Source organism: Mesoplodon densirostris, chromosome 18, assembly GCF_025265405.1.
Source record: "Mesoplodon densirostris isolate mMesDen1 chromosome 18, mMesDen1 primary haplotype, whole genome shotgun sequence".
NCBI lineage: Eukaryota > Metazoa > Chordata > Mammalia > Artiodactyla > Ziphiidae > Mesoplodon > Mesoplodon densirostris.
Window position 1 is genome coordinate 3,980,634 of NC_082678.1, and position 17,873 is coordinate 3,998,506.

General features: G+C 35.6%; 1 protein-coding gene across 1 annotated transcript in view; it reads right to left on the reverse strand.

Moving 5' to 3' along the window:
* Positions 1-17,873, reverse strand: part of NPEPPS (aminopeptidase puromycin sensitive) — an 86,853-nt gene that overhangs the window by 16,521 nt on the left and 52,459 nt on the right. The window contains exons 4-15 of the mRNA XM_060080731.1: positions 16,349-16,470; positions 13,648-13,755; positions 12,192-12,392; positions 11,642-11,738; positions 11,495-11,528; positions 10,528-10,642; positions 8,228-8,392; positions 7,308-7,412; positions 6,822-6,882; positions 4,852-4,961; positions 2,786-2,849; positions 425-564 (exon numbers count right to left, since the gene is read on the reverse strand). Coding sequence (XP_059936714.1) covers positions 425-564; positions 2,786-2,849; positions 4,852-4,961; positions 6,822-6,882; positions 7,308-7,412; positions 8,228-8,392; positions 10,528-10,642; positions 11,495-11,528; positions 11,642-11,738; positions 12,192-12,392; positions 13,648-13,755; positions 16,349-16,470 — 1,322 coding nt within the window. The remainder of the gene's footprint in view (positions 1-424; positions 565-2,785; positions 2,850-4,851; positions 4,962-6,821; positions 6,883-7,307; positions 7,413-8,227; positions 8,393-10,527; positions 10,643-11,494; positions 11,529-11,641; positions 11,739-12,191; positions 12,393-13,647; positions 13,756-16,348; positions 16,471-17,873) is intronic.

Below are 17,873 nucleotides of genomic sequence, written 5' to 3' on the forward strand. Positions count from 1 at the left end.
TGGCACACTGATTATTATATGTCTGATCTCACTTGATTATAGTTGTACATGCACAATGACAACACATCATTGAAGTTAACGTGTCATTACAATGACAGGGCAGTTTGAAGTTGCAAGACTACAAATGTTTTGGTTAATGTGACTTTATACATAGACTACTAGTTTTTTCCTGTTTAGTCCTATCCCTTTGTAACTGCTTATTGACCACTCCCTTACCTGACATAAAGGCAAATATCTAGACGATACTATTTGAAAGTTGGCCCTAAATTTCACACAAGAAAGTTCAGAAAAGTTTTTTTCTTTTCAAGTCCTAGTCCAAAATGAAGCAGTAGAATTTAGAGCCAGCCATAAAATGCATAAAGGAAATGAAAGAAATAAATCAATTTAGGTAAGATAAAAATGGCCATGTCATTTCTGGACTCACCTTCACCCATTGGTCTGGTTTGACATCTTTTAAAACTACATTCATCTCTGGCTTGTCCATGAGAATCTTCATTTTGGCATGGCTGGAATCTTCACTAGTAGAGATTGTGATAGGAACCATCCACTGGGGACAGTCTTCTCCTTAAGCAAGAGAAGAACAAAGAGGAAACTTGAAAAATAATTTCTCACTGGGAGAAACAGAAGGTAAGGTAGAGAGAGAGGACTGGTGTCCCATGCATGGGTTTGAACCCAACTGTTAAGCCAGTAGCTCATTTTTAATGGTACATGAACTCTTCCAGGTAACCTGAATAATAATAAGGAAGAGTTTACTAATGAAATCAAAATAGCCTATAAAAAAGAGAGCACTGTGTTTACTTGTAGAATCACAAATACAACAATTTTCATTTAATTGTTGTTTTCCCTTTTCAGAGCAAAAGAGATAATGATGTTACTAATAAAAGACATTTCGAGTGGGTTAAAGCTCATGATTTTACTAATAAAAGACATTTCGAGTGGGTTAAAGCTCTCACATAGCACTTAAAAACAAATTCTAAGGTGCAATTCTTAACAGGTATGTACACTGCTGAGAAACTGAAGAACTGATTCTATTTCTGCGACAGACAGGATACACCTTGGGAGCTGCTGGATTCGAACACTGAGGAGTCACATCTAAAAGCCAAAGCTTTTGTAAAGCAAATACATACACTCTCTTAGGTATTATACAGCAAAATAGATTTTGCATTAAGATGCCAAACAAAAGAGAGTCATTGCCCACTACATTAATGCAACTATCTTAATAAATTATATAGCTTTATGCTATCAGGCTAAACCACAAATGAAAATTCCCTCCTGACACTGGGATAATTCAGGTTTTAATAATGCCTATAGTGGTCACAGAGTATAGGAAAGACCTGCAAAACCTGTCAGTCCTACAATGCAGATTGCAGATATGTGCAGAAAACAGCAACTGTGACACTATTTATTTAGATAATAAACATGTCACCTCACTTGTCAGACATATTTATTAAGAGTAACTCTCAATGCTAAGGAAGACTAAGGGTTGAAGGCTGTACCTCTTAAACCTAGTAGAATGCATCATCATTTGGTGGGTGGAACATGAAAAGGCATTGGTGATTCTGATATACCCTTCCCCCTGTTGGGAACGACTATTTTAAAGGAAGTGAGAAAGGTGCAGAAAAACAGTTTACTTCTTGATTTTTCAATTCATCTTTAATTCCCTGGGTAAAAGAGTCTATTGTTGGGCTTCCCTGGTGGTGCAGTGGTTAAGAATCCACCTGACAGTGCAGGGGACACTGGTTCGAGCCCTGGTTCAGGAAGATCCCACACGCCGTGGAGCAACTAAGCCCGTGCACCACAACCACTGAGCCTGCACTCTACAGCCCGCAAGCCACAACTACTGAGCCCAAGTGCCACATCTACTGAAGACCACGCACCTAGAGCCTGTGCTCTGCAACAAGAGAAGCCACTGCAGTGAGAAGTCCATGCACTGCAACGAAGAGCAGCCCCCGCTCGCCACAACTAGAGAAAGCCCATGTGCAGCAACGAAGACCCAACACAGCCGAAAATAATTAAACAAACAAACAAAAGTCTAATGTCATGTAGAAATATTTGAAAAAGCAGAGTTGAGTGATAGTTAAGGGTATAATAAACTTAAACTTAAGGATTATAAACTTATATAATCCAACTATTTTGTTTGAATTCCTACTCTTTGACTTATTATATAGGTTATCTTGCACAATTTAACTTACTTAGCTATGCCTCAGCTTCCCTATTTGTAAACAGAAATAATATGACCTACCTAATAGGGTTGCTGAGAGTATAAAATAAGGGTCAGTTATAGTGCTTAGCACAATGACTGGTACATAATAAATCTAAATAATCATTGGGCTTTATTTATTTGCTTAGTTACTTACTACGCCCAAGAATTAAAAAAAAAAAAAATTAGCCACAATGTATACACTTGGTACATAAGTATACCAAATGTACTTAGTACACAAGTGCATAAGACTTAGTACACAAATGCATACCAAGTCTTCTTTTAGGGATTAAGGTTAGAGACATCACTTCTTGAGTGTTCCTATACTTCTTCATTCATTACAGCCCCCAATAACACACAGAGACATGGACTTTCAAAAATCTACGAATATGACAATACTACAAATACCCCATGAATCTCCTGTTTTGATTTCCTAGATTTCGTTTTTATTCTATTACCATTACCTTGTTTCTGTTTAATTCTATTAAAAATATTTTAAATGGATAATTATTTCTTATTAGTTGGAACACTATGGTATGGTATCCAAACTCACTGATCAGCTCCCACTCATAGCCATTTGCTTACCAACATATGGTCCACTGGCACAGAACTTCCTTTGGGACAACCTCAGTAGTCTGTCATCTTCTATCTAAAGAAACAAAACAAAACAAAGGCTGTAGTAGCATCAACACTTTTTTTTTTTTGGAGGGGACAACATCTCTGCGACAAAGTAGAGGTGAAACCATATAGCCAAATGGCTCCTGAATATACAAAATGCAATGGTGATAAAGAGCATGATACTACAGAATGGTAGAAAAGTCACTATTTCTTATTAAGGCCTCAAAATAACAATACTCTAAAAATTAAAGGCCAGGTGCTATGAAATATTGCTCATGAGAAGAGATATCCAGGTAAGAACTTCAAAGTGTTAAAGTTTTCAAAAAGGATACATAGTTAACCTTTATGGAGGAAGGTTATGTCTTCAGCCTTTTCTACTTCCAAAAAGTGGCAACATTAAATTAGCATGTGGACTCAATATTCAGAATTCAAATTCTGAATTCAGAATCCAAAGTCATTTTTAGAACAACTGACAAACATGAAAGCAGTACACACCTTGTTTCGAAGGATGAGCTTTGCAATGAAACACAAAAAAAAGTCGGGGGGAGGTACTGCAAAAAACTAAAAAGCCAGAAGCAACAAAGGCAAGTACATATTTTTAAAAAAATACTTCAACAATATGCAATCTTTTGTTTTAGTTATCATTTGTTACTATGCCCTAGACATTTTAAATAACGCAAGATACAACAATTTTAAGATCACTTAAATCAAACACTAAATTGGGTCAGTGACCTTTATAAAGGGATAAACTGACTGCAAGAGACAGAAATGAAAAACTAAAAAATTTGAGTGAGGAAGCAATGGCCACTTTGATGCCATAAAGAAACTACTAATGAACTTAAATATTGATACTACATCACTGATTAATTATGTATCACATAGATTTCCTTGAAAAAGTTATTAGGTGACTTTTAAATTGATTCAGAAATAAAGCAAAAATATTTAAATTTAGGGAATATAAAGTGAGATACAGATCATAATCAAGATACAATGTTGCAGAGTTCTCCTATTTGTAAAAGAACTGAGTCATAGACAGGCTTTTTATTATAATGTAAAATGGAGGATTAGTTTGGCTGTGCTTGGAGACAAAAAAAATGCAGAAAAAGTAAGATCTTGAAAGTAGCTTGATGGAAAAGTTCGCTGAGTCTCAATAACGTTGGGAGGAAGTGGGGTATTAGTGTCCTCACTTCTGATAAACTAGAAAGAAACAGAATGGCCACAATGATAGCTCACTAAAGTTTTAGATATCCTTTCTCACCAAATATGATTAATTGTGTTCCCTAAATTGCCTTTTCAAATGCTTGCAGCCAATCTAACTGAGAGGTTCTCCAATGTGTATACTTTATTTAAGATTGCCACATTGAGCCTTTGTAAAATATTAGCTTCATGGACAATGCAGAACCACAAGGACAAACACATACCTAAAACAGAGCTATGAATCCTCCTCCCTAAAAAAGAATGGAATTAATTCCCTATGCAGCTTATAAAACCATGGCAAAGAAATTTAAGAGAATGATTTCATAGTTTCATACAATTAAACTAAGTTAAGACAAACTTTCTGGTATGCATTATAGGTTGATGTGTAATTCTCAGTACTGTTGGAGGACAATTCATTTTGAACTACACCTGTCTGAATTCAGATAACAGTTCAACTAATATGAATGCAATTCTAATCAAAATCACAATGCCATCCAACATTAAAAACTAATTTTAGGGCTTCCCTGGTGGCGCAGTGGTTGAGAGTCCGCCTGCCGATGCAGGGGACACGGGTTCGTGCCCCGGTCCGGGAGGATCCTGCATGCCGCGGACCGGCTAGGCCCGTGAGCCATGGCTGCTGAGCCTGCGTGTCCAGAGACTGTGCTCCGCAACGGGAGAGGCCACAGCAGTGAGAGGCCCGCGTACCGCAAAAAGTATAAGGGCTGGCTTAAATCTTACCTAGAATACTTAAAGGTCAGAAAAGCAAATTTGATAACACTGACTGAATTTCATTTAATACAATATGAGAAAAACTGAAGGACTTTTTATAAGTTTACCTGCTCTGCTTCCACGTAAATGAGAGGGAATCCCATTTGTTTGGTCCAGGTATTCATCACAGCGGCTATAGGTTTACCACTGGCATTTTCTAAACTTTCCCAGAGATCCTCTAGAAGATAAATACAAACAATGAAAATCTAAAATGTTTCCATTTTTATTTTCCTAAACAAACCAGAAATCTTATGTAACTCTTGACACTGCAACACTGACCAATTTTGTGGTTCTTTCAGGTTCAGGAACAGTGGGCCAAATTAACATTCTCCTTGCCTTCCCATTAAGTGAACTCTATGGTCTTATAGTCTAAGATGTTCTTAATTGTTCCAATTTATTAAAAAATTACAAGTTATAAACAAAAGACAAACAGGTGAGTTCAAACAAGAAGAAACAGAAACAAACAAATGGAAACATATTCAAGGTCACTACTAAACATTCACAAACTTAAAACTATTATACCCATTCAATTAACAGAAGTTAAAAAATACGCAATGCTGATGCTGTTTTTGACCCATATGATCAGACAACTCTGGTGGTAGAATAAGCAAAACAACAATACAATGTGGTACATGCTGTAAAAGGGGCAAGAACAGAGAAAGAAAAATCCAAAGAATAAAGGCTTCACAAGAGGTAAACTTTTGGTCTGCACCTTGAAGAGGAGTTGTTCATTAGACAGGGGGAAAAAGGGCATTCCAGGTAGACAAAATAAAGGTACAAAGAGGAAAATAAAAAGGAATTCGCTGGCGGTCCAGTGGTTAGGCTTCTGAGCTTTCACTGCCATGGGCTCGGGTTCGATCCCTGGTCAGGGAACTAAGATCCCATAAGCTGTGCAGCACGGCCAAAAAAAAAAAAGAGGAAAGTATAAGAAATGACAGAAAATGTCAGTAACGGCAATATGTTCAATAAGCTGAAGACAGAGGTGCATGTGTGGGAGTAACAGGCCATGAGGCTGAAAAAGTGGGAAGGAAGAACTGTTCAAGACTGTATGGCTTACAAAGAAGTATAGACTTTATCGTGAAAGGAATGTGGCATCTCAAGTGTTTTTAATCAGTAGGGTGATGTACGTAGATATTCACTTTAGAAAGATAACCCTAGCTAGCCTCAGAGTGAGAGATGAAACTGAAGAGAGTGGGACAAGGCAAATAGTAAATTAGTAGTGCATTCCAGGGGAGAGATCAAGAAGGCATAAATTAAGGGCGGGGCGGAGACAGTAGACAGAGAGCACTACAACTCCTACAAGAGGATAAAAACCATGGATGATTAACGGGAATGTATCTGAACTGCCAATTGCCTTTCATAAGTAACAAAAACGAACCAAAAACAGTTACATGGTACACCCTGTACCAGTTACACTTTGGTAAGCTAAAGCACGGCCCATGAACTAGTAGCCCTGGCCTCACCTGGAGTCTGTTAGAAATGCAGACTCTCGGGCCCCACCCCAGACCTAGACTAATGACATGACACAAATCTTGTGTTTTAAACTATTTTTGTTCACTAAGGAACTCAGCTTCATATTCAATCAACTATTACACCTTTATTCTTCCTTTTGACTCTAATATCTAATAGACCATCATAAAATCTTAAGAATTTACTTCATTGAAAATCTGTAGTTCCACAAGTTCACTCCTACAAATGGTTAATTTGCAGCTATTTTAATGGCCAATGGTCAACGAAGGGCAACAAAACCCACAAATCATCAAAAAAAACAAGCTCTGGTAAAGTAAACAGAACCTTTCAGACTCTTTAAAGTGGCAAAACATTGAGCTGTGGAAAGCAGACTACTGGAGGATGACCAAAAGGATAATAGGTCCTGATTCATGCCGTTGATCCATGATAGAACACATCTTCAAATAAGTCGACTCTATTTCCTATCCAGCACATGGAAAATTAAGTATTTAGAAAAAATAAAATGTCACACTCTGGATAGTATGCCAACACTTTCTCTCCATTTCTATATCAAGCTATTAAAGATTACCTGTGGCAGCATTCTTTTGTTGAAACTTGGTTAAATACATGTTCATTCCTTTCTTAAAGTCCTGAGAAAACACAATTTTTAACATCCAGGAGAGTCAGAACTCAGAATTATAGTATATTTTGAGTGTATAGTACTCAAAAACTAATTTACTCAAATTACTTGACTGTTAGATTTACTAAAACACATGTATCCCTCTAATGTCTACTACCTTCTGTTTAAAAATGCTTACTCTTTGCCTTCTACTTTTGCTTTTAAGTTTTATACCAGACTTCCACCAACCCCCAAAACATATTTGCAACATCATTCATCTGAGAGACCAAAATAGTCAGCATAAAAAGAAATAAAGACAAGCCAGAGTACTATCCTTATAAATTCTAGAAAAATTACTTAGGAACTTAGCCTAAATAAAATCAAACTTTTTTTTTCATGCAAAACTCTATGGTTTCACCATAAAAGAACGGAAGATTTTTTAAATTGCTTTTTTACCTTATCCCCAATGTAGTCATGTAGCATTCGGATGACAGATGCACCTTTGCTATATGATATAGCGTCAAATATCTCATCAACTTCAGAAGGATGGCCCACACTGACCTAGCAGACAGTGTGATTCAAGGTTATGACAGGAAGCAGACAGCCTGTAATACTGAATTACATAAAAAGCTTTCTAGGAAAACCCTTCTAAATCATAAGATACTTTTTCCCTTTAGGTGACTCATAATGTATAATTGTTTAAAAGGGTTTAATAACTAATACTAATAAAATAGAATATATAACACAATCCCCATCATCTCTTAGGACCTGGGTTCCAACCTTGGCACTGCTTTGCTGGGAGGCAAGTCACTACTGCTCTCTTTGAGGGTAGGGAAGTGAGGGTAAGGAAGGGAGAGATGAAAAACATTTGACTTCTTGCACTAATTGTCATGGCTCACAGTTACACAGGACCCTGGTGAAATATGTCAAAGTAGACTCTAAGTCTAGCTCTGTAGAGGCAAAATTTATACAGATAAACTAGCTGAAGTAAGGACAGGCTAAGTCAAAAGAATTAAAATATTTATATAAAAACAGACAGTGACAACAATAAAGAGCATGTTCAGAATTTTCTCTGAAACAACAGAATCATACTACCCAGCAGCTATGGTTCCCCCACACTATTCAATAAACATCTATTTAGTTAGTGAATGCTTACGGGTACTGAGCACTTGCTTCTACAAAGATCACAGATGTTTAAGAAGAAACATAATTAGACCTTAGTAGTGCTAGAATTTCAAGAATGGAAATATAAACTACAAAAGTACATGACATCACCCATGCAATTTTCTTTTCAGAGTCCTAAGTATCTCTATAAACAAATTATATATTTTACTGAAAATGAGAGCAAAGGCCAATGACTGAAAATTATGTCTCACTTCAATAGGATGGCTGTTATCTAAGGCATCAAGCTCCTGGGCACGTGTGTAATCAGCAGAAACAAACTGAGTCCAGATATCATACTCTGGGAAGCAGTGGTCTACACACAGATATTCAATCCATGATGCGAAGCCTTCATTTAACCAAAGATGAGTCCACCATTCCTAAAGACAAAAGATGGAAATATATAAAGAAAACAAGATGCTTGTCACTCCACTAATTTAAAAAACTCCTATGTCCCTTCCACTATATTCTAAAGCTCTTAATGAACTGAAGTTCATCTCAAAACACTTAGTAAATAACTCACATCCCTGAACAAAAGAAATGCCAAGAAAGGCCAACCTGGTGACACTAGCATTATCACCACTGTAAGTAACTTTCTGGTACTGAAGGTAGAAAAGGAGGAAGGAGGAGGATGAAAAACACCCTAAGTATGGAAAAGGGAAAAAGAGCGCAGAAATACAGGCAAGAGCCTACATTGTCATATAAAATTTAGTTTAATAAACAGTTCTCTTAAAAAAAACAGAAAGCTTATCAGGACCAAACAAGGAAAACTGGAAACTATTTCCATAATGACAGGGAAAAATCACTGTTGATTGAAAAGTTAAACTTTCTAGATAAACAGAAAAGCAGTACTGCTTATATAAGAATTATGTGAAATTAACAAATGTCATGGCAGTAAGTAGTTCAGTAATGAATTGGTGTTTAAACATTTATGAAATATAAAATTCTCATCTGTTAGTAAGAATTAACAGTGGAGTGGACAAAGAATATAATGGGTCACAGACAAAATCAACTTTTTGAAAAAGAAATCAACTTTTTAGAAAGAGATTTCAATCTAATTTTCATTAAAGTTGATTAAATCTCTTATGAAAAGAAAGCAATACTATATGAATTCAGGACAAAGGACTAATGCAACGGTGAAAAACAAAAGGGCATTTAAAAATTCTGAAAAGATCAAATATTTTCAATATCAACTGATAAATGGCTATCTGTCTACATGCTTTGTGCACTTATTTAACTAAAAGCCTCCACTGGGATAAGCTGGTACAAACCTAGTAATTTTCCAACTATCTCTAAGCCTTTGAATTTTGGTTAATGAAACAAGTGACATCTAATAACTAGAAATTGCTCCAATCCAGTAAAAAGTTGTTTAAAAGCAAAATGAGAATGCACACATTTCCCCTACTAAAATTTATTACTGGAAGTTTAAAAATAAAATCATAAAAAATAAAGTCTGCTCAACACTGAGCAAAAAAATTGTTTGGCAGCAACAAACTTGCTGCATTAGGAGAAAAGAATGTTTCTGACATATTGAATACAGGTACTAGTATACTTACTTCCGCATAAAATTGTATTTCAAAAATTTTTTTTTACCCCTAAGCAAAATTTTAAACATCCAAAGCAAAAAGGAAAGGATTTACTTTCAAGGGCTGACTTTCTTTAGAAACTCTTTCAAATATCTAAGAGTTGCTAAATGTTTTCCTTTCTTGCTTATTTTTGTGACATGTGGACTCAACTAATATCCAAATTGGGCTCTGCTCTTTGGCAGCCTAAAATGCCATCAGGAAATCTGGCTGTGGCGCCAGAATCTCCAGTTCCTTCTTTGCAGAGGCACTTCTAGTGCACTGATTAGACGCTGGGCTCCCGAAGCTCTAACCCAGTTGGCTGCTATAGACAGTACTTATTCAGAGTAAGGGAAAGGTCAAGACGAGAGGACAGAGATCATGCACTGCAAACATTATAATAAACAAGAACTTCAATAGGACAGTTGGAAGTTTTAATATACTTCACAGTTATTCTGTTGTTTCTTTGCCTTCATTTCTGTCAAATTTCAACTTAAAATTTCAGGCAATGAAGAAAATGACCCTTAAAAACATTTCAACCTAATCAAGGATAGTTTGTCATTTATCAGGTTACTTTACAGCTAGTGAGCTACATAATACATAGAACACAAGAAACTACCGTTAGTCTGAATCTCACTGCATGGAATCTCTCTACCTAAGTGAAATCTCTTCCTGTCACCCAAATTAGTATCATGACTTCCCCCGCTTGCAGGCAGTAGTTAGAACAGTTTAGGAAGTATTTTCTGTTGAATAAAGATTATCTACATGCTTTTGATCAACAAGAATATTCTGATAAACACTTTTCAAAGTGGACCTTTTAAAATAAAGTTTTTCAATCAAAAAACTACTTTTTTGGTACAACATTCCAGCCAAACCTGAAATACTATGTAGACAAAAAAAAGGTGCAGCAGGAAAAAAATAAATATATTTGAGCACTTAAAAATATTAAATACCATAGTAACAAGATTTCCAAACCATTGATGGGCGAGCTCATGTCCCACAACCAGGGCAACCCACTGGCGTGATGAAGAACAGGAGTTTTTTGGATCAATAAGCAATGCAGTCTCCCTGTGTTTAAAAAAAAAAATTTTTTTTTAAGTATTACAATCAAAGCAGGCATGCAGAAATGGGGGAGGGAGATTCAAACAGTAAATAAGTTGGTCAAGTTAGGCTTTAAAGATGTCAAGAAAACATTTCCTCAGAGTACACAGGATAGAAAAAGTTCTGGGAAGATTAAAGACACCACTCCAATAGAATTCATAACAGAAGATCAAAGATGTGACACAAGTTTAATTATCAGTTTGTTTATAGGACAGCTGCCTGAAATTTCAGAAAAACTTTGTCTAAAGGATTAGGGATTATTGTGCTAGACAGACAGAGAAGACAGTCCTTCCATTAAAAGAAGGGGAGCAGAAAGTGGGGGGAAGATGCATTCCACAGTCCTAAAAAGAACACTGAGCAGGCTGTCCAAAACTTAGCTCACTGAAGAAGGCAAGTGAAAGTAGAAGACAGAAACTTGTTTACAGACACTGCTTTTAAAATTATACAACCTACATGTTTGTATTGTGGTGACAGACATGTAAAAATTTGGCCAGAAGATATTAAATCAGGGAAAGTTCTTCAAGCTGGATATATAACTATGTAACTAGTAGAAGGACGAGAAGGCACTGAAATGAGAAACTCAGCCAAAAATACATCTACAAATGCTACTAATGCCAGATGCTCACTTTAAAATCTTATACTCTCAGATAGTAGCACCAGAGGGTGATCATCTGAATTCTTGAAATGTTCAAGGAAGTGGGGGGAGGTAGGAAAATTTATGACAGATTATAAAGCAGAAGCTACTGAACTTAGGAGTGAAGCTCTCATGAAATCAGTGATTTTAAAAAGATAAGGCAGGGTAATACATCATTAACATACCTATAAGTAACAAGGCCCCAGTTCTCCATGGCACCTTCATAAAATAAATATAAACATTTATTGATATTTATATATATTTCTTCTTGAAAAATCATAGAATTCAAAAAAAGTTATTACAATTCATCAATAAAATGAAATTTACTTTACCAGCTGCAAAGTCTGCAATAGCAATGAGATCAATTTTAGGTAGAGGATAAGGAACATTGAAGTAGTCCTTATAAAAAGGCAGAGTTTTAGCAGCAACCTATAAAAGTATAGACAAAAGAACCATCTGATAAATCTTACTGTCATTCATATAGAAATCCACAAAGGAATCCTGTTGCAAGCCAAATATCTCAAGTTACTAGAAACCAACCCTGGGGAGCCCCACCTCCAAAGAGTGCTTTAGCCCTAAGCTTTGTATGTCAGCCAAACTTTAATCCATTTATAATTCAGTATGAAAAGTATAATTACATATTTTCCCACCCACTCTCTGGGTAAATAAATTCTACTCTAATATTTTCTTAATCATTATCTTGTAAAATGTTAATAAAACACCAAAGTTGCTAGTTCCCAGATTCTATTAAAAGTAAAACCAAAGTAGTACATGAAATTTCAGATTAAATTATAAATAATTGTACTAATAATTGATCAGAAATGTAAATTCCCCAACCTGGAGTTATGGACTGTTGGAACAATCCTCTTCAAGTACATTTACCTCTAACGCAAATTTTCCTTGCTCTGCTTTGCCAACAGGGGTGTAAACACGGACACACACACCATCTTTTGACCTTGTTTCTACAAAGTCATATTCACCCACAACAAATGCCACCAGATACGTAGACATGACAGGTGTGCGAGCAAACTTCACTTCCACTACATTTTCATCATCAGGATATGGTTTCCGATCAATTACATTCTTTAAAAAAAAAAAAAAAAGGAAAATTTAACAGATTTACATTAAATACCTTAGAGCAAACACTAGCCAAAAACTCTAGGCTTTGGGGCCTTTTCTTCCCCCTTTCCAGCACTGCTTACTTCTCTATCCTAATTCATCCAGTGCTATTATGCTGTCAAGATCTTTCCTATGAAGAAGGAAAGTCACCTGATAAAGTATTCACACTAAGAAACTGGAGCCTGAAGTGTTAAACCTTCCAAGGATTTGTAAGAAAAAAGAAGCAACTTTTCTTGAATACCTATTAATATGCCAGATACTGGGATGTTTTAAGACCTCAATACTTTTCAAGTGAATGAAGGATAGGAGACAACAAATATTAATGAAAATAAAATGTAATTGTGGAATCAGACATTTCAAAGGGCACAGATTTCTAGATTTAGAGCATTCTCTGTACCAAGGCTGGCTCTAATTTGTCACAAAACCTCCACTTTACCTTTGGAGTCCCCTAACTTCCCTTTGGTGTTCTCCCTCTTTTTCCTATTCAGGCTCTCAGTTTCCTCAAGGTCTCTCTATTCTTTCTTCCAAGTAAGACTTATTCAAGAATTGATCTGATAAATTCATTCATACTAAATTGTAAATGAACATTTCAGTGTAATATATTAGCTTCCTCTCTGAGAATATTTGAGAAGAGAATCTATGGAATTCTCTCCACCAATAAAGGAGGCAAAAGCCAGTCATTTTCAGGTGCAGCAGGCATTTCCAAGTTCCCTAGATTCCTATTATAAGCCACAGGCTACTCTATGTCTTAAGTAAGGCAGTCTTAGACAATACACTTCAAGTAGTGAATGCTTACTCTATTATGAATGAGGATCAACGACATCAGTGGAGGGAGCATATTCCAAGAATACAATCAGCCAAAAACCTAAATACACTTCATTATGTGGCTATATCTTTTGGCATTTAATAAGAATATCAGATTTTTTTTCTTTCAGGTAATATTTATTAAACTCATTTCTTATTTAGATTTCCAAATTGAAGGAATTAGATGATCTTGTTAATATAGTTTATAAAGAATTTCTTCCAGGAGGGGGGAAACTCCCCATATAAGGCAATAAAGAAAAAGAAGCCTTTTCAGAAATTAAGAAAACTAACATTTGTGCTCCAATTATGTGTCAAGCATTGTGCTGGGTGGTTTCATGCTATCCCATCTAATCAGCAAACTAAATATGCTAAACGCTTATTCAAAATATGAACATACTCACAAACACAAACATACCATGTTTGATAAAGCTACTCTGTCTTTAGGAACAACCAATGAGATATCAAAAGTTGCTTTGATGGCAGGCTCATCCCAGCAAGGAAAAGCTCTCCGGGCATCAGTAGCCTTAAGAAAAGAATATGAAATATAAAATATCACAGAATTAACCTACCAGAATATTTCATGAAATAACAGACATTTTTCTTTCTATCATTTGTTCATTCACTTTTTCAAATATTTATTTTCTACTCAGTGCCGGGCAACAAGCTAGGCACTGACTACAAAGAAAACACAAGGTTTACTATCATTGCCACATCAGCAATTATCCAGGAACTAGGTCTGCTATAGAGCTTAACAATTTATAGTATTAGAATAACTGACAATTATATTTTTGTTTTTATTAAAACATTTCAATATTTCAAATTAAAGGCAAATGGTTTTATCTATAATGTCAACACAACACTGAGCACAGGAAGGTTAACAGTATACTGCTGTAAGGATTCAACGATAGGAAAATATGACTGGTTGCCTCTCTGGCTTTGATTTCAAAATAAAAATAAAAATATCTCCAGAATTTCTGATGTGCTTTGTTCTTTATCTGGAATGGTAGCAACAGGAAAAAAGACAGATGCTGTATCAGTTCCAAACAGGTCATTTGTTTAATGGCACTTCCATATACAACACATAAAACTGTCACCATTTGACCTACCTTTTGAAAGAGATCTCATTCTTTCTTTAAAAATAAAAAAGAGCAAACTTGTTAAAGCAAAAAAAGATTAGTGGTGCAGTAGAATATCAGTTATAAAAGAAAAAATCTTTAATAAAATAGAAATAGAACCATTGACAAGATTCTGTATCTTAAAAAGAAGTAACAAAATATGCAAAGGTAGAGGAAGCACATACTTCTGAAAAAGGATTTCTCCAAGGAAAAACATTAGATGGATGATTGCACTCTCAAAGAAACTAAATAAATTATGAATTCTACTAAAGAATAAATAAGACTAAAGATGTTTAAAAAAAGAATAAATAAGACATTTGGAAAAGTAAGTAGAGTGTAAAGAAAGAAATGCACAGAAAAATTCAAATTAGGAGCAACAGCAGTAAATAAATGTATTTATATTAGAGGAAATTAAATGAATGACATAGATAGTAAGATTGAAGTTTCCAAAATATCCAAAGGACAAAGTGATAAAAGCAATCTAAGGTACATTTGGGGGATAGACACTAGAGCTAAATCTATTATTAAATGATGTTCCTGAAGAAGAGATCAGAACAGAAACCATGATGAAGATGCAATAGAAGAAAATACTGCTACACTAAAGAAAGCTCTGAATATAACATCAATAGGGTTCACCAATTATTAAAAGTTAATGAAAAGCGAACACCTGGTGAAAATTTTTAATTTTTACGTACAAAGAAATAATTTAACAAGCAATCAGGAAGAAAGTAAAACAAAATTTTAAAATGTGTTACCCTACCAAGGGAGAAGAAACATTCTAGTCTGACTCCTCCCCCTTGACAAAATGAGACGTGAAAGACTTTAGAACAATATTTATGCACCTTTGAAAGAGAAAAACTGTAAGCCAATTGTACCACTCTTATCACTGAAGAAGTTGGGCTTATTACTCACTGTAGCAAGGGAAAACTCACATCAAAAGAAACCATGGGGTATCTCAGTAAGAGTCTAAAAAAGAAACAATTATGTGATTTTGGATTTGGAGGAGGATTTAAGAAGAAAGGATTCATTCTAAGTTGGGTGCTGTCAGAAAGTGGAGGCAATTTTATGAGTGGGTATCTCAATAACTGTTATTTATCTATGGAGAGGGCAGACTACATCAAACCTAAAACTGCAAATGGTAAAGAAGCAGCAGTCACTCATTTTAACCAAGAGAGAGAGTTGTTTGTCTTTTGTGATTAACAAAGTGAACTTGTTTTTGTCTATGCTTGGATGAAATTATGAAGTGCCCTTGTTTTATCTCACTTTATCATGGTCTCAGAGTAACCTTGTCTGAGGTTGGCATTCTATGAAACTGTTTATGTCCAACAGGAAAATAACATGGACTAGGTTTTCAGTGCTAGGACAACTTCTAGATGTCAGGGGCTGCTCTTTTTTTCTTTTTCCCCCCAACAAATCTCTTACACACTCAGTAAAACTGATCATGTATAAAGGCAAATGAAAGATTTTCAGATATGCAAAGACTCAGGAAGTATACCACCCACATACCCTCTCTTAAAAAGAAACCATTTGGAGACACACTCCAGCCAACCATTCCAGGATGAAGAAGTGCTCAAAAGGGCTAGAGATTAGCACTGGAATCACACTCACACTCATACACACACACATACAGGTAACAAAATTATATTTAAATAGATAGGTCTATATCTATATATATCCATATATAACTATATATACAGAAATACAGGTAACAAAATTTCAATACCTGGATTGCTTTTATACTTTGTACCTTTTTTTGTACCTGTGGCTTTTCCTACTAAATTAATAGTGGTAGTTATAAATAAAATCATTCCCCAGCCCACACCCCTAATTCTCTCTCTTGTATAACAGAGATAACTGGCTGAATATAAAATAAAAGTTCCAAAATCAATAACACAATTATGGCCAAAGGCACCTAAGCCTCCAATAATCACGCAAATAATAGGATTAGACCTTTGTCAGAATGTCGAATTTAAGATCATAATATATTAAAGAATCCCATACCTCAAACTGTGTGACCGCAGCATAGCGCACCTCTCCAGAAGGGGCAGCATATTTACTTCTATAGAAACCTTTCATTTTATCATTCAGCTCTCCAACAAAATCGATCTTTAAAGTTCCTGTACCTGTGATTGAAGATAAATGAAAACATTTTCATGGAGATGTCAAGTACAAGTTCTCAAAAGTATGTCCCTAAAACACTAATTCAGCTGGCTACTGACAAGGTTCAAATCATGCCTTCCTTTCTCAAATACTCCTCCTGGCAATGGAGAGAATACAGTATTGACTAAAGTAAATGGCAGACTAATCCTAAAGTAAACCTTAGAATCATGTTTAGGGTGACTGCTTAGAAAGTTCTTTAATTTTACTAACTTAGTCTCAAATTACCAATACATGAAGATAAAAGCAGGAAAAGAAATGAACATTTATTATTAAATGTATGACAAGCTATTGTGCATTGGTGCTTTAAAAATACTTAGTTGGGTACGTTTGTCTCCATTTTTTCAGATGAAGAAACTAAGCCTGAAAAGTTAAATAACTTGCGCAAGGTCACACCATTAGTAAGTAGCAAGAATAAGATTAAAAACTTAGGTCTGTTAATCCAAAGTTCATGCTCTCTGTCAATTATACCATGTAAATTGGTCCTTTTAGATGACTTCATGCCAATTATTCTATTATTAAGACAAGACACAGATGTTCAATCCAAATGGAACACTGATTCCATACATTTGTAAGGAACTATAGAGAAGACAAATGATTTGATCAGCAACAGGGTATAAAACAAACTTTTACAGTTACCTCAATCATTTGAAATCTAATAATATTATAGAAATAAATTTTAATCAATAATTATTAAATGCAAATAAAAATGCAACCTGAATACATATACTATTGTTATATAAGAGCAAAATCAATTTAGACAAAATGGGAGTTTCTGTTTTGTTTTGTGTTTTACTGAAGTGTAGTTGATTTACAATGTTGTGGCAACCTCTGCTGTACAGCAAAGTGACTCAGTTATACACAGAGACACTCTTTTTTTTATATAAAATGTGAGTTTTGGACTTCCCTGGTGGTGCAGTGGTTAAGAATCCGCCTGCCAATGCAGGGGACACGGGTTTGAGCCCTGATCCAGGAAGATCCCACATGCCACGGAGCAACTAAGCCCGTGCGCCACAACTACTGAGCCTCCGCCCTAGAGCCTGCAAGCTACAACTACTGAGCCCATGGCGCCTAGGGCCCATGCTCTGCAACAAGAGAAGCCACCGCAATGAGAAGCCCACGCACCGTAACGAAGAGTAGCCCCCGCTCACCACAACTAGAGAAAGCCCGCACACAGCAATGAAGACCCAACGTAGCCAAAAATAAAATTAATTAAAAAAAAGAAAAAAGAGAGAGAAAATGTGAGTTTTTATGAGTATATATACAGTTGACCCTTGAATAATACAGAGGTTAATCCACCTATAACTTACACAGGGCCCTCCATATCCACAGTTCCTCCACATCTCCTAATTCAACCATCCTTGGACTA